Below are 27,953 nucleotides of genomic sequence, written 5' to 3'. Positions count from 1 at the left end.
TAATACACACGGTGATGTCACAGTACAGGGATAATGTACACGGTGATGTCACAGTACAGGGATAATGTACACGGTGATGTCACAGTACAGGGATAATGTACACACGGTGATGTCCCAATACAGGGATAATACACACAGTGATGTTACAGAACATGGATAGTACACACAGTGATGTCACAGTACAGGGATAATTGTGATGTCACAGTACAGAGATAATACACACAGTGATGTTACAGAACATGGATAGTACACATGGTGATGTCACAGTACAGGGATAGTACAAACAGTGACGAAAAGTTGGGGGCTACACCAGCCTGTCATTGTAAAAAAAAATGTAAAATTTTACACTAACATGCTGGTGTTGACCTTTACTTTTTATTTTCACAAGTGTTAAAAGGAAAAAAAGACCCCCAAAATTTGTAACGCAATTTCTCCTGAGTACGGAAATACCCCATATGTGAGCGTAAAATGCTCTGTGGACGCATAACAAGGCTCAGGAGTGAGAGCGCACTGTGTACATTTGAGGCCTAAATTGGTGATTTGCACAGGGGTGGCTGATTTTACAGCGGTTCTGACATAAACGCAAAAAAATAAATACCCACATGTGACCCCATTTTGGAAACTACACCCCTCATGGAACGTAACAAGGGGTATAGTGAACTTTAACACCCCACAGGTGTTTGACGAATTTTCATTAAAGTTGGATGGAAAATGAAAAAAAAAAATCACAAAAATGCTGGTGTTACCCAAAATTTTTCGTTTTCACAAGGAAACATAGGAAAAAAAGCCCCCCAAAATTTGTAACCCCATTTTTTCTGAGTAAGAAAATACCCCATATGTGGATGTAAAGTGCTCGGCGGGCGAACTACAATGCTCAGAAGAGGAGTGCCATTGGGATTTTGAAGATAAAATTTGTCCGGATTTGAAGGCTACGTGTGTTTACAAAGCCCCCATAGAGCCAGAACAATGGACTCCCCCCCCCCCCCCACATATGACCCAATTTTGGAAACTACACCCCTCACGTAATGTAATAAGGGGTACAGTGAGCATTGACGCCCCACAGGTGTCTGACAGATTTTTGGAACAGTGGTCCGTGAAAATGAAAAATGTAATTTTTCACTTGCACAGCCCACTGTTCCAAAGATCTGTCAAACGCCAGTGGGGTGTAAATACTCACTGCCCCTTATTAAATTCTGTGGGGGGTGTAGTTTCCAAAATGGGGTCACGTGGGGGGGGGGGTCCACTGTTCTGGCACGACGGGGGGGGCTTTGTAAACTCACATGGCCCCCGACTTCTATTCCAACCAAATTCTGTCTTCAAAAGTTCAATGGTGCTCCTTCTCTTCTGAGCATTGTAGTGCGCCAGCAGATCACTTGATGTCCACACATGGGGTATTTCCATAAAGTGGGGTCACAAATTTTGGGGGTCATTTTCTCCTATTACCCCTTGTAAAAATATAAAATGTGGGGGAAAACCAGCATTTTAGTGAAATTTTTTTTTTCATTTACACATCCGACTTTAGCAAAAAGTCGTCAAACACCTGTGAGGTTTTAAGGCTCACTGTACCCCTTGTTGTGTTCCTTGAGGGGTGTAGTTTCTAAAATAGTATGCCATGTGTTTTTTTTTTTTTGCTGTTCTGGCAGCATAGGGGCTTCCTAAATGCGACATGCCCTCCAAAAACCATTTCTGAAAAATTCGCTTTTCAAAAGCCAAATGTGACTCCTTCTCTTCTGAGCATTGTAGTGCGCCAGCAGAGTACATGACGTCCTCATATGGGGTATTTCCATACTCAGAAGAGATGGGGTTACAAATTTTGGGGGGTATTTTGTCCTATTATCCCTTGAAAAAATGTAAAATTTTGGGGAAAACTAGCATTTTAGTGGAAAAAAATAAATAAATCATTTACACATCCAACTTTAACAAAAAGTCGTCAAACACCTGTGCGGTGTTAAGGCTCACTGGACCCCTTGTTATGTGCCTTGAGGGGTGTAGTTTCCAAAATAGTATGCCATGTGTTTTTTTTTTTTGCTGTTCTGGCATCATAGGGGCTTCCTAAATGCGACATGCCCCACAAAAACCATTTCAGAAAAATTCACTCTCCAAAATCCCATTGTCACTCCTTCCCTTCTGAGCCCTCTAGTGCACCCGCCGTACACTTGACATCCACATATGAGGTATGTGCTTACTCGAGAGAAATTGGGCTACACATTTTAGGGTGATTTCTCTCCTTTTACCCCTTGTAAATGAAGATTTTGAATTTTCTCCTTCAATTTGCTGCTATTCCTGTGAAACACCTAAAGGGTTAACAAACCTTTTGAATGTCATTTTGAATACTTTGGGGGGTGCAGTTTTTATAATGGGGTCATTTGTGGGGCATTTCTAATATTAAAGCCCTTCAAATCCACTTCAAAACAGAACTGCTCCCTGAAAAATTTTGATTTTGAAAATTTTGTGAAAAATTGGAAAATTGCTGCTGAACTTTGAAGCCATCTGATGTCTTCCAAAAGTAAAAACATGTCAACCTTATGATGCAATCATAAAGTAGACATGTTGTATATGTGAATCAATATATAATTAAATTGGAATATTCATTTTCCTTATAAGCAGAGAGCTTCAACGTTAAAAAAAATGCAACATTTTCAATTTTTTCATCAAATTTTGGAATTTTTCACCAAGAAACGATGCAAGTTTCGCCAAAATTTTACCACTAACGTAAAGTAGAATATGTCACGAAAAAACAATCTCGGAATCAGAATGATAGGTAAAAGCATTCCAGAGTTATTAATGCTTAAAGTGACAGTGGTCAGATGTGCAAAAAATGGCTTGGTCCTACAGTGAAAATTGGCTGGGTCCTTAAGGGGTTAAGAACAATTTAATCTTAAAGGTGTTAAACTGTAAAGAATAAATTTGAAAATATTTTAGAAAAATTGTGTGTATGATTTAGATAGGAAAGCATACAAATGCATTATGTAGGGGCCCATTCAAGGGAATGCTTGGACCAAACTGCTTATTTTCCTGTAAGACAGACAGATATATACTTAATATACTACACAAGTTATCTTTTTAACTTTTTACATTTTCTCTGTTCTTTAGAATCCAACATCAGTTTCTTGTTTCCTGATACCTAGTGTCAAAAAAATCAATACGTTCCCCTATGTAAATTACTACCAAGAAAGAAACAACAATGCTAAAATAATGGTCTAGTAATTCACTTGTCATATCTGATCTAGACGTAGGGATGGCAGCGCTCAAGAGAGGCTGACGGTAAAGGATCACAGGAGATTTAACTGTCTCCACAAAAAGGCTATAGTGTGCGCTGTACCTTACTGTCATTTTTGTTTCTTGCTCTCAAGTAAATCACTTCAATTAAGCTTAGTCTATAAATCTGTGACAAGCCGGGATACAGCTGATCCTGTGATATTCTATTGCTTGATATCATTTGTTTGCTATGTGTCCGGTTTTGTAGTTAAGTATTTACTGAAATGTAGAATAAACAAACAGGAAAACAAATTGTCCTCCAGGTACATTGCACTTGTGTTTACCTCAGCTATATGTGTGCTGCCATGCTTTTTAAAGGGGTACTCCGCTGCTCAGCATTTTGAACAAACTGTTCCGAACGCTGGAGACAGGCCTGGAGCTCGTCATGCCCCGCCCCTGTCACGCCCCCTCCCATAGACTTGCATTGAGGGGGCGGGCGTGTCATCATGAGGGGGCGGGGCTATGGCATCACGGGCTCCAGCCTTCGGAACAGTTTGTTTCAAACGCTGAGCAGCGGAGTACCCCTTTAACTCACACGTAGAATCAGATCCCATTATGGAATGGCAGGAAAACTTTTTATAAAATTTTTTGCCTTTTTTTCTGTTATTTGTAAACCCTCTTCTTGTGACATAACCTTCTTGGGAATAAACTGTTATTGATGTTTTTTGGCTGGATTTACACGTCATTTGGGCTGTACATTGCTGGTATATGTGGTCATTCTGGCAAAAAGATGTGCCAACATATACCAAGATTGACTCATTCAACTTTTAATGGATAACATATAGTTTACTAGTGACTATGTTTGGTCTGTTTCCCAAACATATATACTTTTTGTTGTGGGACTGGAAAGCATAGCCTACCACGCATTTCAGTTCCACAAGTATATGTTCATAGTCACTAGTTTGGTGTATTAAAGTTAATGGGCACACTGTAGTTTACATTGGCATAAGGACAGTATCCCAGGGATGAAGCCCAAATGTGGTGTGAATCAAACCTTACATGCAAAAATATGCTGAGTCACATACACTGGCTTTATTGCATAATGTATCAAAAAAAAAAAGTTATATTTTTCAATCTTTGTGGTTCTTACATTGATAATAATAGCAGAGATGGAAAAATAGATGTAGCCTTTTGGAGTCTGTTTCAGTTTCATGTAGTTAGGTAGTAACAAGTATTGTAGAAAACAGCTCAAAATCGTTTGGCACCAGCCGCAAATTTTTGATGCATTAACCCCTTAAGGACCAAGCATTTTTTTGTGCTTTTTGTTTTTTCCTCCTTACCTTTTAAAAATCATAACCCTTTAAATTTTGCACTTGAAAATCCATATGAGGGCTTATTTTTTGCACCACCAATTCTACTTTGTAATGACATCAGTAATTTTACCCAAATATTTACGGCAAAAAGGGGGAAAAAATTGTGCGACAAAATTGAAGAAAAAAAACACAATTTTGTAAATTTCGGGGGCTTCCGTTTCTACGCAGTACATTTTTCCATAAAAATGCCACTTTATCTTTATTCTGTAGGTCCATACGATTAAAATGATACCCTACTTATATAGGTTTGATTTTGTCGTACTTTTGGAAAAAATCATAACTACATGCACAAAAATTAATACATTTAAAATTGTCCTCTTCGGACCCCTAGAACTTTTTTATTCTTCCGCGTACAGGGTGATATGAGGACTCCTATTTTGTGTCATGATCTGTAGTTTTAATCTGTACCATTTTTGTTTTGATTGGACTTTTTTTTATAGATTTTTATTCTTTTTTTTTTCTTTAAGGTATAAAAAGTGACCAAAATATGCTATTTTGGACTTTGGAATTTTTTTGCATGTACGCCATTGACTGTGCGGTTTAATTAACAATATATTTTTATGTTTTGGACATTTACGCACGCGGCGATACCACATATGTTTATTTTTATTATGTTTGTATATTTTTTTATATGGAATTTGGGAAAAGGGGGGTGACTTAAACTTTTAATAAGGAATGGGTTAATGTGTGTGTTTTAAACCTTTTTATTTTTTATATATTTTTTTTTTACACTTCTAGTCCCCTTAGGGGACTTTTAGGAGGAATCATTTGATTCCTAATACAGATCAATGTGGTTCCATAGAACTACATTAATCTGCGTGCTCTGTGCTCGATTCATAAAGCCTGGTCCTGCCAGGCTTTATCATTCTGAGCGCCGGAGCTGGCACAGGAGCACCCATCGGGCTGTCCATCTTCACTGGGAGTCCCTCTTCTCCGCTTCAGGCCGGCCACGGACAAGTGACATTGCGTTGACGACGATGCGCAGGGACGTCCGTGCTCAGCAGATGTCTGTGACGTCCCTGCGCATGAACGTCCCTGCGCGGTGGCGTCAATGCAGTGTCACTAGTTCGGGGCTGGCCCAGAGCGGAGAAGAGGGCCTCCTGGTGAAGATGGACAGCCCAGAACGACTAACCCTCCCCACCTGACGGTCCCTGCAGCATGGATGGCCGGAGATGGATGGCCTGGCCCATCCCCTCACAGCTAAGCCAGAAGCGTTTTTTTGTTCACTCGAGTATAAGCCGAGGGGGGCATTTTCAGCACGAAAAATCGTGCTGAAAAACTCGGCTTATACTCGAGTATATACGGTATCTGGACTTTTCTAAGGCATTTGATACTGTGCCACACAAAAGGTTAGTACATAAAATGAGGATGCTTCGACTAGGGGAGGATATATGTAAATGGGTTAGCAACTGGTTAGGTGACAGAAAGCAGAGGATAAGTATCAATGGAATTTACTCTGGTTGGGTGACAGTTACTAAGGGGATACCACAGGGGTCAGTACTAGGTCCCCTTCTTTTCCATATGTTTATTAATGACCTTGTAGATTGATTACAAAGTAGAATTTCTATATTTGCAGATGAAAAGAGCAAAAATGAGAGAGCGGACAGTATTGATTTTCCAATGCAACCAATTTATGCAGGGATATAAAACTCCCACTTACTTTAGTGAGAGGGGTTTCTCCATCCATAAACGCCCCCTCAATCCAGCAAGCCTTTAATCTAGCACCTGGGACATGCCAAGCCAAGTACTTTACACACTTGAACTCTTTCTTTGGGATTTGACCGAAGTTATTCCAAGTAGATACTGCGATCCACAGTTTCTCAGTTCAAGATACCCATTTATTCAACTTTCACTATTTCGGTCTCAGCCTTTCGGACAATCTTTCGCCTCCCGGTTGCTATGAAGCTTCTTCCTGGATGCGAAGACTTCACATCCAGGAAGAAGCTTCATATTAACCGGGAGGCGAAAGATTGTCCGAAAGGCTGAGACCGAAATAGTGACAGCAGAATAAATTGTTATCTTGAACTAAGAAACTGTGGATCGCAGTATCTACTTGGAATAACTTCGGTCAAATCCCAAAGAAAGAGTTCAAGTGTGTAAAGTACTTAGCTTGGCGTGTCCCAGGTGCTAGATTAAAGGCTTGCTGGATTGGGGGGGCGTTTAAGGACAGAGAAACCCCTCTCGCTGAAGTAAACGTTGTTATATTACATTTTGAATTAGAAAGATCTCCAAAATCTAGATGTATTAAATGGTTACACTACATATTCGTGAAATGATCACTGTTTCCAGGCTGCATTGTTTTAGAACCTTTCTGAAAAGTAACTGTTCTGAGACTGTCTGTGTGTAGAGTTGTTGTATTTTTCAATAATCAAGCTCTTTTTGTCTGAAGTTTATGGCAAGCACACTATATTGTCAACAGCTGCAGGAGTTGACCATATCCTTAGAGCAGGAAATGAGGGATGACATATCCCACATAAACACTATTCTGAAAACTATATATTGTAAAGCATTTAGAAATGTAAATAACCCAAATTGATTTTTCTAAAATTCCTTGTATTGGTAATTTAAAGGGGTACTCAGGTGGAAAACTATTTTTTTTTTTTCAGATCAACTGGTGCTAGAAAGTTTATACTTATTTCTATTAAAAATCTTAATCCTTCCAGTACTTATCAGCTGCTGTATGCTTCAGAGGAAGCTGTAAAGTTATTTTCAGTCTGACCACAGTGCTCTCTACTGACACCTCTGTCCACATTAGAAACTGTCAAGAGTAGGAACAAAATCGCCATTGCAAACCTCTTCTGTTCTGGACAGTTTCTGACATGGACAGAGGTGCCAGAGAGACCACCCTTCTATGATGCAGGGTCAGCTCGTGACCCCGCCTCATAGCAGGGGAGTGGGCGCAGGGCGTACAGGTACACCCTGCATCCTTAAGAGGTTAAGCAACAGGACCCCTGCGATCGGACATCTTATCCCCTATCCTTTGGATAGGAGATAAGATGTCTAGAGCCGGAATACCCCTTTAACTCTCAAGGTGTTAAAGTCTATAGACTCCTAAAACATTTTTTTTTTTTTGTCTTGCTTTGTACTTATTGTGCTGCAAAACACTTTCTCGATAGGTCTCTATAAAAAAGGGTTGCTTAGTTTCTCTTCTACAGCCTGAATTGTTTTTCAATGTGAGCTCTGTTTTTCTACTGCCATTCTACACTTGATCATAACTTACATGACTCTCCCCTGCAAACTATTTTGTGTGTCCTTCTATCTACATCTTGTGTGAGCTGACATCCAAGAATTGACTCTTCCTTGTCCATTCTTAACTGGTGTGTAACCCTCTCCCAGCTGCTATCTTAAACACAGAGGGAGTAGAAAGTCTATATGGCTGAGTAGCAACTAAATGATAAGAAAAATTCTGGTCATGATTATTTAAACTATTTAAAAAAATAAATAAAATATATTTATATTATTATTATTATTTTTTATTTATTTTTGCAATTCAGGAGACAAACAATAAAAAACAATTCAGTGCAAAAATGCCCAAAGCCTTCAAAGGGTATGCCCCCCCCCCCCCCACTTCTGAGCACCATTGTTTTATATTGACAATATTGCAAATAGAGTATTAAATGATTACTAACTTTTTTATGGTAGATCTGTTTTTGTCAGTATAAAAATAAAAAAAAAAATAAAATGGTCACTTAATTTAGCATAACTCAATATTTATTTGCATTTGAATGTAAGAAACCTTGTACTAAATCATCAACACCTCCTTTTTTTTTTTTTTTCTTTTTTTTTTCTTCAGTCTTTCTTTCTAAAGTTTTGACAAGATTGTATCCTAGCACTGCTGACCTCCACTCTGTGCTTTCAAAAAATGAGACTTTACCAACAGGAACAGAAGAAAAGCCTAAAGAAGCTATACAACCCACAATAACTGAGCCAGCAGGTAATTATACTGTATAACTCACATGTCGTATATAACATCATATTAACCATAATGCAGGTAATTATACTGTATAACTCACATGTCATATATAACATCATATTAACCATAATGCAGGTAATTATACTGTATAACTCACATGTCATATATAACATCATATTAACTATAATGCCTAAATGTATCTAATGACTTCTCTATGGAGAAAAAACAATCTTGCTACAAAAAGGCTTAGTCTTCCTTAACCCCTTCAGGACCAAGCCCATTTTGGCCTTAAGGACCAGAGCGTTTTTTGCACATCTGACCACTGTCACTTTAAACATTAATAACTCTGGAATGCTTTTAGTTATCATTTTGATTCCGAGATTGTTTTTTCGTGACATATTCTACTTTAACGTAGTGGTAACATTTTTTGGTAACTTGCATCCTTTCCGTGTGAAAAATCCTAAAATTTGATGAAAAATTTGAAAATTTTGCATTTTTCTAACTTTGAAGCTCTCTGCTTGTAAGGAAAATGTATATTACAAATAAAAAAAAAATTTATTCACATATACAATATGTCTACTTTATGTTTGCATCATAAAAATGATGAGTTTTTACTTTTGGAAGACACCAGAGGGCTTCAAAGTTCAGCAGCAATTTTCCAATTTTTCACAAAATTTTCAAACTCACTATTTTTCAGGGACCAGTTCAGGTTTGAAGTGGATTTGAAGGGTCTTCTTATTAGAAATACCCCACAAAAGACCCCATTATAAAAACTGCACCCCCGAAAGTATTCAAAATGACATTCAGTCATCATTTTAACCCTTTAGGTGTTTCACAGGAATAGAAGCAAAGTGAAGGAGAAAATTCACAATCTTCATTTTTTACACTCGCATGTTCTTGTAGACCCAATTTTTAAATTTTTACAAGGGGTAAAAGGAGAAAATGTATACTTCTATTTGTAGCCTGATTTCTCTCGAGTAAGCACATACCTCATATGTCTATGTTAAGTGTTCGGCGGGCACAGTAGAGGGCTCAGAAGCGAAGGAGCGACAAGGGGATTTTGGAGAGTACGTTTTTCTGAAATGGTTTTTGGGGGGCATGTTGCATTTAGGAAGCCCCTATGGTGCCAGAACAGCAAAAAACCCTCACATGGCATACCATTTTGGAAACTAGACCCCTTGAGGAACATAACAAGGAATAAAGTGAGCCTTAAAGAAGATATCCCATGCAGCAAAGAAAAAAAAAAATACTTAGCCATTCCATAGTATATTCACCTACCACCTCTCTGACATGTTTGTGATTTTTTTTCCGCCCCCCATTCACCGGCTATTCAGCTCATAAATTCCAGTTACTTCCTGGTTATGGTGGCTATGCCTGTGATCTCAAAGACTACATTTCCCTGCATGCACTGCTCACATTTCCTGCTCTCAGCTGCCTGAGCAGAGAACTTGTTACCACCCCTAACTTATGTTAGCCACTCCCACATAACACTGAGCTCCAATCATAGCCCTATACAGCAGGGTGGCCACGAGGAAACAAAATGTAATCTCAGTGCTCAGAGAGAGGGACCCTGGAGTGGAAGCTGCAGTTTTACACTGTAAAATCACTCCCTCCCCCTCCTCCTCTCAGTGAAATAGCTTTACAGTGGCCCAATAACCTCCCCCCCTTCTCTGCCCTGCACTCCTCTCTCCCCAGTGCTCAGTGTGACAGCTCCCTCCCCTCCCCCCTCTCCTCCGTTATCAGTGTAAAAACATTAGCAAGGAGAGGGGAGAGAACTATGATCTGAATCAGCCGGCATATAGGCAGTGCTGCTCAGCCAATCACTGCAGGACAGAGGGAGGACAGTGTGAATATTCATCAGATGGGAGGGGCTAAGCCCGAGCTCAGGCAGTTCTCTGCAGCACAGGGGTTTTCTGGGTAATTGTCACGTCACGGCCCCTGGATGCTGCTGATAACAGTCTGAATAGGGGGTCGAAAGTCATGAAAACCTGGAACAGCTGATTTTCCTGTCAGACAGAAGAAAGCAGATAAAGCTGGTTTCTAAGCAGCATTGGTAATGGAAGTGATTTACAAACCTGTATAACTTTACCTTCTGCACTGAAAGCTGAACAATTGTTTACTGTGAGACTTGTCCTTTAATACCCCACAGGTGTTTCACGACTTTTGCATATGTAAAAAAAAATTATTTTTTTTCACTAAAATGTGTGTTTCCCCCCCAAATTTCACATTTTTCCAAGGGTTAATAGCAGGAAATACCCCCCAATATTTGTAACCCCTTCTCTTCTGAGTATGGAGGTACCCCATAAGTTGACCTGAAGTGCACTATGGGCGAACTACAATGCTCAGAAGAGAAGGAGTCATATTTGGCTTTTTGAGAGCAAATTTTGCTCGGGGGGCATGTCGCATTTAGGAAGCCCCTAAGGTGTCAGAACAGCAAAATAACCCCCACATGGCATACTATTTTGGAAACTAGACCCCTTGAGGAACGTAACAAGGGGTACAGTGAGCATTTGCCCCCCCCACTGGTGTCTGACAGGTCTTTGGAACAGTGGGCTGTACAAGTTTTCATTTTCATGGACCACTGTTCCAAAGATCCGTCAGACACCTGTGGGGGGTAAATTCTCACTGCACCCCTCATTACATTCCGTGAGGGGTGTCGTTTCGAAATGGGGTCACATGTGGGGTTTTTTTTTTTTTTGCGTTTGTCAAAACCGCTGTAACAATCAGCCACCCCTGTGCAAATCACCTCAAATGTACATGGTGCGCTCTCCCTTCTGGGCCTTGTTGTGCGCCCCCAGAGCACTTTGCGCTCACATATGGGGTATCTCTGTAGTCGGGAGAAATTGCGTTACAAATTTTGGGGGGCTTTTTTCCCTTTTACCTCTTGTGAAAATGTAAAGTATAGGGCAACATCAGCATGTTAGTGTAAAAAATAAAAAAATTTTACACTAACATTCTGGTGTAGACCCCAACATTTCCTTTTCATGAAGGGTTAAAGAAGAAAAAGCCCCCCAAACCTTGTAACGCAATTTCTCCCGAGTACAGCGATACCCCATATGTGACCCTAAACTGTTGCCCTGAAATACGACAGGGCTCCAAAGTGAGAGCGCCATGTGCATTTGAGGCCTAAATTAGGGATTTGCATAGGGGTGGACATAGGGGTATTCTACGCCAGTGATTCCCAAACAGGGTGCCTCCAGCTGTTGCAAAACTCCCAGCATGCCTGGACAGTCAACGGCTGTCTGACAATACTGGGAGTTGTTGTTTTTCAACAGCTGGAGGCTCTGCTTTGGAAACAGTGGTGTAACGGACGTTCTTATTGGGGGAGGGGGGCTGTGTAAGGGTATGTGTATATGTAGTGTTTTTAACTTTTTATTTTATTTTGTGTTAGTGTAGTGTAGTGTTTTTAGGGTACAGTCACATGGGCGGGGGGTTACAGCGAGTTTCCCAGCGCAAAATTTGCTGCATCTCAAGATGCGAGAAACCCACTGTAAAAGCCTCGCCCATGTGAATGTACCCTGTACATTCACGGGGGTGGCGGGGCGGGGGGGGGGCTTGCATCAGCTGTTGCAAAACCACAACTCCCAGCATGCATGGTCTGTTAGTGCATGCTGGGAGTCATAGTTTTGCAACAGCTGGAGGCACACAGGTTAGGAAACACTGAGTTAGAAACAGACAATGTTTCCCAACCAGTGTGTCTCCAGTTGTTGCAAAACTACAACTCCCAGCATGCCCAGACAGCTGAAGGGCATGCTGGGAGTTGTAGTTCGGCAACATCTGAAGGGCCAGATGTTGCTGAACTAAAACTCCCAGCATGCCTGGACAGTCAGTGCATACTGGGAGTTGTAGTTTTGCAACAGCTGGAAGAGCACAGATTGGAGACCATTATACAATGGTCTCCAAACTGGGGCCCTCCAGATGTTGCAAAACTACAACTCCCAGCATGCATGGTCTTTTAGTGCATGCTGGGAGTTATAGTTTTGCAACAGCTGGAGGCACACAGGTTAGGAAACACTGAGTTAGAAACAATGTTTCCCAACCAGTGTGTCTCCAGCTGTTGCAAAACTACAACTCCCAGCATGCCCGGACAGCTGAAGGGCATGCTGGGAGCTGTAGTTCGGCAACATCTGAAGGGCCAGATGTTGCTTAACTAAAACTCCCAGCATGCCTGGACAGTCAGTGCATGCTGGGAGTTGTAGTTTTGCAACAGCTGGAAGAGCACAGATTGGAGACCATTATACAATGGTCTCCAAACTGGGGCCCTCCAGATGTTGCAAAACTACAACTCCCAGCATGCCCGGACAGCCAAAGGCTGTCTAGGCATGCTGGGAGTTGTAGTTTTCAGACTCCTAGAAGCAGCAGTGAAGATCTTCACTGCTGCCTCTGAGGACCACATACTTACCCGTCGCTGCTCGTCCACGTGGCCGGTCCCGCGCTGCTCCTCGGTCCCGCCGCTGGATCAGGTAAGTCCGCCGGTCCCCACGTGTTCCCCCCGAATGCCGCAGGTCCCCGCGAGCCCCTGCAGCGCTTCGTCCCCCGTTCTGCCCGACTTCAAGGGGCGGGCAGTGCGGGGGATCTGAACTTTCACCCCAGATCACTGTGATTGGTCCACAGGGACCAATCACAGTGATCGCTGACCAGGACCATCAGTTGATGGTCCTGGGGGTGAAGCAGAAGTTGTCCCCTGCTGGAAACAGCGGGACTTCTGCCAGTTAACCCGTGCGATGCTGCGCATCGCCGGGTTAACTGAATGTCATTTATAAACGCCGGGATGCGCGAACGCACTGCACAACCCGGCGTTTATATATGACATTCTGCGGGAAGGGGTTAAAGTAGTATTCTAGTAATAACGTATCACCTATGCACTGAATAGCTATAATAGTTCGATCAATGAGGGTCTGACCACTGAAAGGCCCAGTGATTACTAGAAATGGGGTACCATGTACTCTATGAGGGGCATTTTTCAATGTTTGCTTATGTATTCCTTTTTTTAGTAATTTTTTCCTTACTTTTTTTTTGCTTATGTGTGACTTATTTATCAACTGGTTTCAGCCTGTTGATAATTTTCTTTCACGTAAGCAATTTCTTCTTTTTTATTTTGGTAGTAGCTTTTTCTGCTCCATGTTTGAGCTGGAGTAAATTTAGTCAATTTTTAACCCTGTTGCGACTTTTTTTTGCGCAGTTGCGACTGTCGCAGTTAATAAATACCTGACTACCCGTAGTCCATTTTAAAATTATTACTACGTAGTTAATTTTTGGAAGACTTGCTTTTCTCGCTTTCCAGTCAAAATGTCACACGAAAAAACGCGTAGTCGCAGTTGCGACAATTTTGCGACAATTATAGTAAAGAAAACCTGACTAAACCCGTTGATAAATGTCCATATATATATGACTGGAGCAGCAAGCTATACCACTGCATAGTCTATAAGACTAATGGAGATAACAGTACAATGCTCGACTATCATATACTGCTTCTCCATTTAAATGGGGGGCATTGGACCCCCATTAATCTAGCAGTTATCATCTATTTTAACCTGTTAAGGATGCAGCGCATACTTAAAGCGTACCCATCAGATCCAACAAAAACATTTTTTTAAAATATCACTCAGTACCTAATCCTGACCATGTATATCTAATTTTTATGTGTCTAGCACCTTTTATTTTATTATTTTTTTTTTTTTTATTACACTTATAATTTAGCTCACTAGTCTGAATTCCTCTTAAAGGGAGGGGGCGTGGCCTCACTGTGCAGGTCTCTGCCCCCTCCCTCAGTATACTGTCTGCTCACATCTCCCTTAGCATTAGCCAAACTACAACTCCCAGCTTGTCCTCATTGACAGTAGTGGGACACATGCTGACAGTGGGAGGATTTTTCCTCCATCTGTGAGCTGTCAATCAAGGAAGTGGGTCCATGACACATGGACACAGCAGGACTAGTATGTGTCCAAGCAGGAAGGGGGGCAGTTGTTTGACTGGCTTTTTCAGTATGAAATACTGAACATTTTCTAATGAAAGCAATTGCAAAACCTATTGGTTTTTGTATCTGACAGTGTCCATTTAAGGACGCAGGGCGTACCTATACGCCCTGATCCCGTTAACAGGGCTTAAACCGTTCTGATCAGTGGAGAACGGGTTAAACCCTGTGGGTCCCGGTTGCTACGGGCAGCCAGGACCCACGGCTAATGCCAGGCACCACCGATCGAGCCGATGCCTGGCATTAACCCCTTAGGCTCTACGATCAAAGTTGATTGTGGTATCTAAAACTAAACTAAATCTGTCCCGACAAAATCGCGATGTCCCGATCAGCTTACTGGACTATGAGAAGGTCCTCACCTGCCTCTCAGTCGTCCGATCGACGATCTACCGCTCCATGCCTGCTCAGCAGGCAGGAGCAGCAGAGTGCCGAGAACACTGATCAATGCTATGCTATAGCATTGATCAGTATATGCAATCAGAAGTGCGTAAATGTCCAAACTATTAAAATATAAGGTGAGCTGAACCGCACAATGGCGTACATGTAAAAAAAATACCAAAGTCCAAAATTGTGCATTTTTGGTTTCAAATACCATAAAAATATTTATAAAAAGCGATCAAATTGGTACAGATAAAAACTAGACAAAGGCGCAAAAAATTATCACTCGTATAGCCCCATATACGGAAAAAGAAAAACGTTTTATAGTGGTAAGAAGATGCCAATTTTAAACATACTAATTTTGGTGCATGTAGTTTATTTTAATACTTTAAAAAAATTATAAAATCCATATAAATTTGATATCCTTGTAACCGTATGGATCTACAGAATAAAGATAATGTGTAATTTTTACCGAAAGTGCACTGCGTAGAAACGGGAGCCCCCAAAATGTAAAAAATGGGCCTTTTTTTTTTTTTTTTTTTGTTTCAACCCACAAATGTTTTTTTTTTTTTTTCATTTCGCTGCAGATTATATTATAAAATAAGTGATGTCATTACAAAGTACAATTGGTGATGCAAAAAAATGACCTTTATATACAGGGATGTGGAATTCCTATTGCTCGACGCCCGGGACTAGCAGTTTTGGGCGCCGGGCAGGTGAATTTCTCCGGCCCTTAGCCCGGCTTCAGGCAAGCAGGGCCGGACCTGATAAGTGCGGCGGCGATCTGCAGTCTGTATGGAGCGGGCTCCCGTCTCCTGCCCGCTCCATACTCTGCTGCCTGTGTCCTCCGAAGCAGAGTGGGGGAGATGAGAAGCTGTGTATTTGTCTTCTCTCCCCTGCTCTGCAGACATGCGGGGGGGGGGGGGAGGGGGGGGGAGATGAGGGGGCGTGGCTTATTTCTCCCCGTGCAGACCTGCGTCCTCGGCCTTCACTCCCCCAGCTGTAGCTTCGGAGAGCTGAGGGGAGGAGGCGCGTCTGCACGGGGAGATGCATGCAGCGCTCACAGGAGAGTAGGGAGCGGGCTCGTGGTTCCTGCCTGCTCCATACTCTGCAGCCCCCGGCTGTTCTCAGTAGCCGGGGGCCGCCGCTAATAGCCAGCATGCGGCGATCGCCGCGGCTGGCTATTAACCCTTTAGATCGTCGCTGTCAGCTGACAGCGGCGTCTAAAGGGACATGTGATTGCTCCCTGGTGGGGTGGAGCGCCCCCCCGCAGCGCGATCGCAGGGGGCGATCCACTATAAAGGTAGCCGGAGGGCTTACTTCTGCTTCCTCCTGTCCCGGCTCTGTCATTCATAGAGCCTGGCTGGACTAGGCTCTATCAATGGATCACAGAGCACACAGATCAATGGAGTTCAATAGAACTCTATTCATCTGTCTGAGGAATCTAATGATTCCTCATATAAGTGTAAAAAATAAAGTAAAATAAAAAAGTATTAATAAAAGTTTGAAAGACACACATTAACCCAGTGGTCTTCAAACTGTGCCCCTCCAGATGTTACAAAACTACAATTCCCCCCCGCAGACTCTTATGTCCTAGTGAGACGTGAGAGTGAATACTTTGGATATTCAAGATGGGGGCGGCGCCGGAGCGCCATAGAAATAGAAGGAAAAAACTGAGAACTCTGCACTGGAGCCCCGGAAAGGAGTAAGTAAGCCTGCATTTTAAAGCTTTCCACCTGTACAATAATCCAGTATATTGGGTTTAGTGTAGGTGAAACAGTCTGTCAATTTCTCTTTAAAAAACACTTAGGTGCCTTCATAACTTTAAGGGTTTAAATGGACACCGGTCCCAACTATTAGAGCAAGGGCCTGAGGGTCATTAGACACTCATTCAGCTAGGCAGGGGACCCCTGTGCAGGGCTTCTGATGCAGTGCAGTAAAAGTGAACATTTAGTAGAATAAAGCTCCTTAGTACGATGGAATGTGCGCAGAATATTTGCACGGACATTTTGCTGCAGCAGAGTCCCATTGAATTTAATAGGATTCTGCTGCACTGTTCACATGGCAGAATTTCCGTGTCAGATGTTTCTGTCGCAGAAATTCAGATCCCAGTATCCGCAGAAAGAATAGGAAGTCTATTTTTTTTTTCTGTGGATTCCACAAGGAAATGCATTGCCCATTTTTGAGTGTTCCTACTGCCCACCAGATTAGTCCAATGTGCGGAATGTCCACACTTGTTTTCTGTGTGGACGTTCAGCACATTTTACACCATGTGAACTTTGCCTTAGTCACTGACTGCCTTTAAAATGGTATACTGGCAGTCACTGAGGGATCAGTTAGGTCCACAGACCAGACCCTTGGTTAGCTGGGACTTGAGACTATAATACAGATGTAAAATATGTCTATTAGGCTAGTGCGGACCCAGCTGTATGGAACACAGATTTTAATTTACTGCTGAATTACTTTTCCAATGGGGCATAATCCTCCAAACAGGTTAGGAGAGAGGGGTTGTTTTACAGCAAAAGATAGCCTACTAGGTTTTACTTTATGTATTTTTATTAAAAACATTTTTTACAATGCTGTTTTACCACATAAAATCAAAGTGTTCCTTTACACAACCAAAATGTAAATTTCAGGACAAAAGATGATTCAATGGAAACACTGTACAGACAGGACAGGATGTTCTGCGGCTGATAGATTGTGCTGGGCATAATTCCCTCTGCTTTCAGGCTAATTATGACAATTTATTAATGATTCACTGAATATTGAGGAAAAACCTTATAGGGGGAGATTTATCAAAACCTGTCCAGAGGAAAAGTTGCTGCATTGCCCATAGCAACCAATCAGATTGCTTCTTTAATTTCTGAAAAATGAAAGCAGCGATCTGATTGGTTGCTATGGGCAACTCAGGAACTTTTCCTCTGGACAGGTTTTGATAAAGCTCCCCCATAGAGAAAATGTATTAAAATTGTGTAATGTGTGTGTGTGTGTGTCTATTTATATGTTCATTTGTCTTTTTCCCTTATTTCTGTGTAATAATTTCAGAGATCATGTTTATCGAATTATTCTTAAGAGTGTCCTAATCTACAATCATGTGTTCTCACTGGGCATATTTTCTTAAGGTTTTGTGCATGTGTCCAATACAATCACCTCCTATTTATGTGCGGAAATATTGGCATGTAAATAGACCCTTAGGCCCAGATTTATCAAACTGCGTGAGAGAATTTTTTTTTTTTCACATAGCAACCAATCCCAGCTCAGGTTTCACTTTACCAGAGCTTGTTAGCTGAGCTGTGATTGGTTGCTGTGGGAAAATAACTCTCTTTATTCTCTCAGGCTGGGTTCACACCACGTTTTTGCAATACAGTTCCTGTATCAGGTTTTTGATAAGACTGATTCCTCAAAACCTGACTAAACTGTATAAAAATGTGTGGTTTGAAAAATTTATGTCCGGTTGCATAGTTTTTTCAGAAAAAAACTTAAATACGTTTTTAATTCTTCATACCAGTATGAATAAAGTTTCACTAGAAAAAAACTGTGCAAAGTAAAAAACCATGTGTTGAAAACCGGATGAAACCGTATGTACATACGGTTCCCTTTGACTCCCATGTTTAAAAAAAAATAAATAACTTATACGTTTCAATACGGTTTTTCAACCGGACAAAAAAACTGTGGTAGGCTACAGTTTTGAGTATGGGGGAAAAAAAACATACAAAACTGTACAGGATGCAAAACAGACACAACCTGATGCATCTTTTGGCATACTGTTTTTAATGGCGAGTCAATGCATACGGTTTTCAATACAGTTCCGTACGGTTTTCAAATTGAAAACATATACGGGAACTGTATTGCAAAAACGTGGTGTGAACCCAGCCTCACACAGTTTGATAAATCTGGGCCTTAGAGCTTGCTGTCATGTTGAGTTCTACATATTGGCCCTCATTTACCATTCTAAACCCGACCTCTTTTGTTAGGGTTTTTTTGTCGCATCTTTGTCTGCGCCATGTCGCAGACATCGTGCGCCAGTCTGCGACACGATGCGACATTTTTTCCCGACGGACCCGATGTGGATTCTCCCAAACCCGAAAAAGTGGCGTAACCCGACATTTCTGAGCTTTCCCATGTATTTATAAAGGTTTCCAACCCGAATTTGTTGAATTGTTGTGGATTTTTTCCCGACAACTCAGAGGAGTTGGAAACCAAAACCAACAAAACCCACGTGCGACAAACAGGATGCGACATAATAATAAATACCAGGGGAAAAAAGCAGTCGGGTAAGAAAGCAACATAGACTTACAACCCGATTTTCTTAGTAAATGAGGGCCATTGTGTCCAAGGGCTCATGTATAGGGCTCAATACAACCCTCAAGTTAAGCATTTTCTGTCCAAACACGTTATGATCCCTTACTGGACTTGGATTTTATACAGGGTCTCTAATTCTCTGCTGGTTTGCACGCAAAGAGGTGGACAGCATAATTCTCCCCTAGAAGCTTTACTGGATGCTAAAGGCACCTGATGGAGCACACAGATCCTGTTCCATCCAACACATGCCATAGTTATTGCAGAAAGAAACGGACACAACACACATCCCAGAAGTTGCTTCTCCTGTGTAAAGTCTTGTACTGCCCTCTACTGGCAGAGAGTGCACCATGACATCAGCATTTTCACCGAAATACATTTCCAGCATTGATTTTGTAGGCTCTTTATTTTGAGGTATTCTTTTAGAATTAGGAATGGGAATGATGAGTTTGCACACGTTTTTGATGACTACATACCAAAACTGTATTTAAAGCAAAATGACACAATTACATTTTTTCCCCCACTTTTTTTGTTTGGTTGTTGTTGGGAGAGCAGAAGCACATTTGTACCCCACCGTAGTACTTGTCTAACCTTCCTTATAATATTTTATATATTTTATGTTCTTCTTCCAGTAGGCATTGAAAAATCTAACCTTTCTCAACTGAAGATATACACTGTGAGTCTCCCCCTAGAGGACTACATACCCCCTCCTCAGACTGACCTCAAGCTTTCCTCATCAGAAGATTCAGAACAGGAAGGTACGGTCAAAGGTCTTCAGAGTTTGCATGTGAATTTTTTGTAAAAAAGCAAAGGTTTTTCTTCTACAACAACAGATGCTGCTAAGGTGGACTATCAATTCATAAACCACACTAACAGGCAGGCACAATTGAAAGCTGCTGCCTCTTTGTTTAAGGCATTGAGGGGGTCTCATCTCTGACTCCCACCAATCATAGCAACATGTCAGAAGTTTTTAACCCCTTAAGGACATAGACTATTTTGGTCATAACTCTTATTTATTTCACCTACAGACCCATATTAAAGCTTGTTTTTTTGCACGACCCATTGTACTTTGTAAAAAAAAAAAAAAAAAAAAAAAAAAAAAAAAAAAAAAGGGGGGCAGGATGGGTAGCTCAAACAAAATTAGATAGATGCGTTATTGTGCCAGACAAGTACAGTGACCCCCCGACCTACGTTTGCCCCGACATAAGATAATTTCAACATACGATGGCCTCTCAGAGGCCATCGCATCTTGAAGGAAGCATCAACCTACGATGCTTTTGTATGTCGGGGCCATCGCATAAACGGCTATCCGGCAGTGCAGATTGCTTCAGCTGCCACCGGATAGCCGTTTACGGTGCCCCGTGTGGTCCGCTGACGATCACTTACCTGTCCTCGGGGCTCCGGCGCGTCCTCTTCAGGATCCCCTGCATCGTCAGTGCTCTCCAACGTCGTCATCACGTCGCTGCGCACGCAGTCCCGTCATCCAATAGGAGCGGCGTGCGAAGCGACGTGATGGCAGCGACGGAGAGCGAGGATGCCGGGGACGCAGAGGCCTTGCCGGAGCGTCGGGGACATCCCAGGGACGCGGCGACAGCGATGGGGGGCGACATCCAGGGCAGCGGTGACGGTCCGGAGCGGCGGGGACATGTGAGTATAACCTCCAATACCAGTGGTCTTCAACCTGCAGACCTCCACATGTTGCAAAATTACAACTCCCGGCATGCCCGGACAGCCGTTGTTTTGCAACATCTAGAGGTCCGCAGGTTGTAGACCACTGTCCTATACTTTACATTGCACGGATCCCTAAACATACGTTGGTTACAACATACGATGGTCCATTTGGAATGGATTACCATCGTATGTTGAGGGACCACTGTACTAGTGTAAAAAAAGTTGTGTGTCTCATACAACTTGAACAAAATATAAAATACAGAAGGGGCACTTTCCTCAAGACTGGTCTAAAATAAGTAACCTTGGATTTGTGGTTTATTTATTTGTGGTTTGTGGTATATAGAACCATTAAACCACAAATCCAAGGTTACTTATTTTAGACCAGTGAGGAAAGTGCCCCTTCTGTATTTTATATTTTGTTCAAGTTCTATGAGTGCTCCTTCTATATTTTACAATTGTACTTTGTATTGACACCTTTAATTTTACAATGAATGGTACGGGGAAACCCCAAAAATAATTATTTTGGGGGGGGGGGGGGGGGAGGGAATGATAGAATGCAGTGTACTTTAATGAAAACATGTAATTCTTACCATGTTCTGTAGGTTAATGAGGTTCAAATGATACACCACTTATAATTGTTCTATTATTGTACTACTTTAACCCCTTGCCACAAAACGCCATTTATTAACTGCGCAGCAGGGGTATGAAGCGAGCTCAGGACCTAGCTATCAGCAGCCAGGACCCGTGGCTAATGCCGGACATCGTCGATCAGGCCAATGTCTGGCATTAACCCATTAGATGCCACAATAAAAGTTTATCACGAAATCTAAAAGTTACGAAATCTGTTTCCGGTAGCTCAGCTGAGCTGATTGGTACCATTGTGGTTAAATCGTGATGTTCCGATCAGCTGTAAGGACGGAGGGAAGTCTCTTACCTCCTTCTCTGCTGTCCGATAGGTGCCCTTACGCTGCAGCCAGCCATTGCAGGCTGTAGCAATCGAGCACTGAAAACAACACTGATCAATCTGAAGATTGCAGATAATAGTCTCCTATGGGGAGATTTGTGATGTCATTACAAAGTACAGTTAGTGGCGCAAAAAAAACAAGCCTTTATGTGGGTCTGTAAGTGGAAAATTGAAAGCGTTATGGCTTGTAGAAGACCAATAGGAAAAAGTGAAAGTGCAAAAAAAAAAAGTCCTTAGCTCCTTAAGGACTCAGAGCGTACCTGTACGTCCTATGTCCGCTAACGGGGTTTAAACCGTTCTCACAAGCGGAGTATGGGTTAAACCCTGTGGGTCCTGGTTGCTACGGGCAGCCAGGACCCACGGCTAATGCCGGGCACCTCCTATCGGGCCGATGCCCAACATTAACCCTTTAGACGCCACAATCAAAGTTTATCGCAGCTTCTAAACTGAAACTATCCTGGCAGCTCAGCGGAGCTGATCGGGACTATTGCGACAGAATTGCGATGTCCCGGTCAGCTTACTGGACGACAGGAGGGTCTTCACCTGCCTCCTCGTCGTCCGATCGGGGATCTGCTGCTCCATGCCTGCGCAGCTATAAAAAAAAAAAAAGGAAAAATGGGTAAAAAATAAGAGAATACATGTGAATAAGCCCCCCCCCCCCATATAAAAGTTTAAATTACCCCCTTTTCCTATTTTTTAAGTAAAATAATGTACTAAAAAAAAAAAATCATGTGGTACCGCCACGTGCGTAATGTCCGAACTATTAAAATATAAGGTTAGCTAAACCGCACGGTCGATGGCAAATTGTGAGTTTTTGGTCACTTTATATTCCATAAAAATATTAATAAAACGATCAAAAAGTCCCATCAAAACAAAAATGGTACCGATAAAAACTATGACGCAAAAGATAAGCCCTCGTATAGCCCCGTACGCGCAAAAAAAAAGTGATAGGGGTCAGAAGATGACAATTTTAAACATTCTAATTTTGGTGCATGTAGTTATAATTTTTTTTAAAGTAAAATCTACATAAATTGGGTATCCCTGTAACCGTATGGACCTACAGAATAAAGATGATGTAATTTTTACCGAAAAGTGCCCTGTGTAGAACTGGAAGCCCTAAAAAGTTACAAAATGGTGTTCTTTTTTCTTCATTTCACCACACAAATAAATATATATATATGTATATATATGTATATATATATATATATATATATATATATATATATATATATATATATATATATATATATATATATATATATAATTTATTTTTATTTTTCTGTTTCGCTGCAGATTGTTATAATATAAGTAATGTCATTACAAAGTACAATTGGTGACGCAAAAAACAAGCCCTTATATGTGTCTGTAGGCGCACCATTGAACGCGTTATGATTTTTAGAGAATGAGAAGGAAAAAACGAAAATGCAAAAACAAAGATTGTTTTGAGTCCTTAAAGAGGTTATCCAGGGAAAAAAATATATATATATATTTTTTCATATATATCAACTGCCTCCAAAAAGTTGATATAAAAATAAATAAATAAATACGTTTTTTCCTGGAATACCCCTTTAAGCTGAAAATGGGTTTAGTCCTTAAAGGGGTACTCCACCCCAAGACATCTTATCAGATTGCCGTGGTCCTGCTACTGGGCCCCCCTGGGATCTCCGCTGCGGCACCGCGCTATCATTACTGCACAGAGAGAGTTTGCTCTGTGCATAATGACAGGCAATACAAGGTTCGGAGCATCGTTACTTCATGGCTCCGCCCCTGGTGATGTCACAGCCCACCCCCTCAATATGTCTATGGGAGGGGGGGTGGTGGCCGTCACGCCCCCTGCCATAGACTTGCATTAAGTGGGCGGGCCGTGATGTCACAAGGGGCAGAGCCACGATGCTCCGGACCGTGTATTGCCTGTCATTACGCACAGGGCAAACTCACTCTGTGCAGTAATGATAGCAGGGTGCCACAGCGGAGATCATTTGGATAGGGGGATAAGATGTCTAGGGGCGGAGTACCCCATTAAGGAGTTAAAGGAGTTATCCAGGGGCCTATTCTTAGGATAGGCTATCAATATTAGATCTGTGGGCGTCTGATACTCGGCATCTGATCAGCTGCATAATCCCTTAAATTGTATATTCACACGTACAGTATCCAGTTCATATTTGATGCACAGGATTTGAAGCAGCAGATCTGAAGCTATGTTCAGTCATTTAGTTTACACTAAAATGTGCAGCTTCAAACATGCGCAGGATACTGTACGTGTAAATAGCCCCTCATTGATATATTCCAAAGGAGAGTGGTTTTTATCCCCCCTAGAAATAGTTTTTTCTTAAATAAGTGTGGGTATAAATTTGCAGAGATTGGGTGAATGAAGTTTACGCACTATACAATTTTGTTTGTGTATATTGTTGTATAACATATATCTTATTATTTTAGAGACAATAAAGTCAATCACAAGTTTTAAGAAAAAATGGATGCCAAACAGATTGGTGCAAAATAAAGCCTATCCTGTGCATCCTGTTGCCATAGACTTGCATTGTACAAAAAAACAGATCTGATAGGATCCTGTTTTTTTTTTTTTTTACAAGAATAGAAATCTGTAACAGTCTCCATGGGCGAGATTTATCAAAACCTTTGCAAAGGAAAAGTGTTGCAGTTAAAAAGAGGTCTCTTCAAGAATCAAAGAAGAAATCTGGTTTTGATAAATCTCCCCCATATGTCTACCTTGTTTAAAATAATAAGAAACCTACCTGTGTATCTGTTAATTAATCCATTTTTAATACAAAACCTGAATCATGGGATACCATATCCACACTTATGCTGCTTTTGTTTCCTGCCGTAAACACAGTCACCTAGAAAAAGATTTAGTAAAATTGTTTATTTAAATGAAGATGAAGGCAATTTGGAAAAAGCCGGAACATATTTAGCAATTTTCCTTTGAATGTAAGCAGCTCTTTTGCTTTCCGCATTTCTCCATTTAATCCTCTTTATGCCATGTTCTTATTTTTCTGTATGCTTCTTGGAAACATATTTCCATCTTTTCAATTAACCTTTTTATACTCCACATAATAACCTCCTGTCTAATGGAATGAAGTACAACCTTTAGGAACATTTTGGAAACACAAGTGTTTATAAAAACCAAACTACAGCTATATATTCCTGGTCTGTGGCTCTGGAATACTCGAGTACTCTCTGAAATGTCCATTTGAACTCTTAGAAATCTGTTTTGCCCAGATATTTACAATTAGCGCTCAGGATTTGTTTGCCTCTTCATGAAAGCAGTTTTCTGTACATATTACATAGAGGTACAAACCGATTGTATCCATCTAGCTCTGCCAAAATCACCTTCTTAAAGAGGCACTGTCATTATCATAAGATTTTTTTAAATATAATTTTTTATTTTTTTTTGCTAAAAGATAAAAATAGCCCCCACTAGGGGTCATCTATCTTTATGCAGACAGAGGACGACGACTCTGTATTTTGCAACATACTGAATACCTGCTGTAAAGCGCGCTGGTGTCCAGTATAGGAGATAGTCGCTGCACTGGGTGCTGTGTAGGCGCGAAGATGCACTGCCTGTGAGCGAGTGCAGAAAGCCTGCACACAAACGGTCAGTGCGGGTGTAATCTGCATGAAGGAGCTTGCCGGCAGGCCCACGCACTTACCCCATCTCTAGAGGGGCCGGCACCATAGATGAGCATCGGCAGAGTAAACAGAACCTCCTGGTTCCATGGAGTGCAGGGCAAGCGGTGCAACCGACAGGTGTCGGTGGAGTGTTGGGAGCAGGGGGGAAAGGTGTGTTTGTCATTGGGTAAATTGTTTGAAGGACTTATAAGGGATTACATACAGGAATACATAGGGGATAATTGTATTATAAGTGATAGCCAGCATGGGTTTACTAAGGATAGAAGTTGTCAAACCAATCTAATTTGCTTTTATGAAGAGGTGAGTAGAAGCCTTGACAGAGGAATGGCTGTGGATATAGTGTTTCTGGATTTTGCTAAAGCATTTGATACTGTCCCTCATAGACGTCTGACAGGTAAGTTAAGGTCTTTGGGTTTGGAAATTTTAGTTTGTAACTGGATTGAACACTGGCTCATGGATCGTACCCAGAGAGTGGTGGTCAATGATTCGTACTCTGATTGGTCCCCGGTTATTAGTGGTGTACCCCAAGGTTCAGTACTGGGACCGCTGTTGTTTAATTTATTTATCAATGATATAGAGGATGGTATTAACAGCTCTGTTTCTATCTTTGCAGATGACACCAAGCTTTGTAGCACGGTACAGTCTATAGAGGATGTGCATAAGTTACAAGATGACTTGGATAGACTAAGTGTCTGGGCATCCACTTGGCAAATGAGGTTCAATGTGGATAAATGTAAAGTTATGCATCTGGGTACTAATAACCTGCATGCATCGTATGTCTTAGGGGGGATTAAACTGTCAGAGTCACTGGTAGAGAAGGATCTGGGTGTACTTGTAGATCACAGACTACAGAATAGCATGCAATGTCAGGCTGCTGCTTCCAAAGCCGGCAGGATATTGTCATGTATCAAAAGAGGCATGGACTCAAGGGACAGGGACATAATACTCCCCCTTTATAAAGCATTGGTACGGCCTCACCTGGAATATGCTGTTCAGTTTTGGTCACCTGTCCATAAAAGGGACACTGCGGAGTTGGAAAGGGTGCAGAGACGCGCGACTAAACTAATATGGGGCATGGAACATCTTAGCTATGAGGAGCGATTAAAGGAGTTACAATTGTTTAGTCTTGAGAAGAGACGTTTAAGGGGGGATATGATAAACGTATATAAGTATATTAATGGCCCATACAAAAAATATGGAGAAAAACTGTTCCAGGTTAAACCCCCCCAAAGGACGAGGGGGCACTCCCTCCGTCTGGAGAAAAAAAAGTTTAGTCTCAAGGGGCGACACGCCTTCTTTACCGTGAGGACTGTGAATTTATGGAACGGTCTACCTCAGGAACTGGTCACAGCAGGAACAATTAACAGCTTTAAAACAGGATTAGATACATTCCTGGAACAAAATAAGATTAATGCTTATGAAGAAATATAAAATCTCATCCATTCCCCAATATCGCGCCACACCCCTACCCCTTAATTCCCTGGTTGAACTTGATGGACATATGTCTTTTTTCGACCGTACTAACTATGTAACTATGTAACTATGTAACCCTAAGCATCAGCCGAACCTGGAGCCACAATAGCAGGGGAGGGAGGAAGCCAGGGCCATGTAGAGCATTGTTTTTCTACTGGGTACCTCCTGCTGTTGTAAAACTACAACTCATGCTCTTGGCTGTCTGGGCATGCTGGGAGTGGTAGTTGCGCAACATCTGAAGGCAACACTGCTCTAAGTTTGCATTCACATCTCGTTTTTGCAATACAGTTCCCGTATCAGGTTTTTTTGTAAAAAAAAAAAAAAAAAGTGTGTCTCAAAACCGGACCGAACCGTATACAACTGTGTACAACCGTATATACCTCTGCACAGTTTTAAACCGTACACGGTTTGGAAACGGATGTCTGGTTGCATACGGTTTAATACGTTTTTTGAAAAGAAAAACTGATACGGTTTTATGTTTGTCCTTAAAGGGGTACTCCGGTGGAAAACTAAAATTTTTTTTTTTTTTTCAATCAACCGGTGCCAGGGTGCTAGAAAGTTTAAACAGATTTGTAAATTACTTCTTTTAAAAAAATCTTAATCCTTCCAGTACTTATTAGCTGCTGAATGCTACAGTGGACATTATTTTCTTTTTGGAACACTGAGCTCTGTGCTGACATCATGACCACAGTGCTCTCTGCTAACGACTCTGTCCATTTTAAGAACTGTCCAGAGTAGGAGAAAATCCCCATAGAAAACATATGCTGCTCTGGACAGTTCCTAAAATGGACAGAGATGTCAGCAGAGAGCACTGTGTTCCAAAAAGAAAATAATTTCCTCTGTGGTATTCAGCAGCTAATAAGTACTGAAAGGATTAAGATTTTTTAATAGAAGTAATTTACAAATCTGTTTAACTTTCTGGCACCAGTTGATTTAAAAAAAAACAAGTTTTCCACCAGAGTACCCCTTTAAAAACCCCTTAAGAACGCAGGGTTTTTCTGTTTTTGCATTTTCATTTTTTCCTCATCACCTTCTAAAAATCATAACGCTTTCAATTTTGCACCT

General features: G+C 41.5%; 1 protein-coding gene across 6 annotated transcripts in view; it reads left to right on the top strand.

Moving 5' to 3' along the window:
- Positions 1-27,953, top strand: part of ERICH1 (glutamate rich 1) — a 49,624-nt gene that overhangs the window by 1,533 nt on the left and 20,138 nt on the right. For 3 of the 6 annotated variants that reach the window (XM_056565701.1, XM_056565703.1, XM_056565705.1), the window contains exons 2-3: positions 8,365-8,505; positions 19,768-19,893. In XM_056565701.1, the coding sequence (XP_056421676.1) occupies positions 8,365-8,505; positions 19,768-19,893 (267 nt within the window). The remainder of the gene's footprint in view (positions 1-8,364; positions 8,506-19,767; positions 19,894-27,953) is intronic. The other 3 variants (XM_056565702.1, XM_056565704.1, XM_056565706.1) reach the window with 2 other exon arrangements.

The sequence above is a fragment of the Hyla sarda genome, chromosome 3 (assembly GCF_029499605.1).
Source record: "Hyla sarda isolate aHylSar1 chromosome 3, aHylSar1.hap1, whole genome shotgun sequence".
Taxonomy (NCBI): Eukaryota; Metazoa; Chordata; class Amphibia; order Anura; family Hylidae; genus Hyla; species Hyla sarda.
Note: the sequence above shows the minus strand (reverse complement) of the source record. Positions and strands in the feature narration are given on the sequence as shown.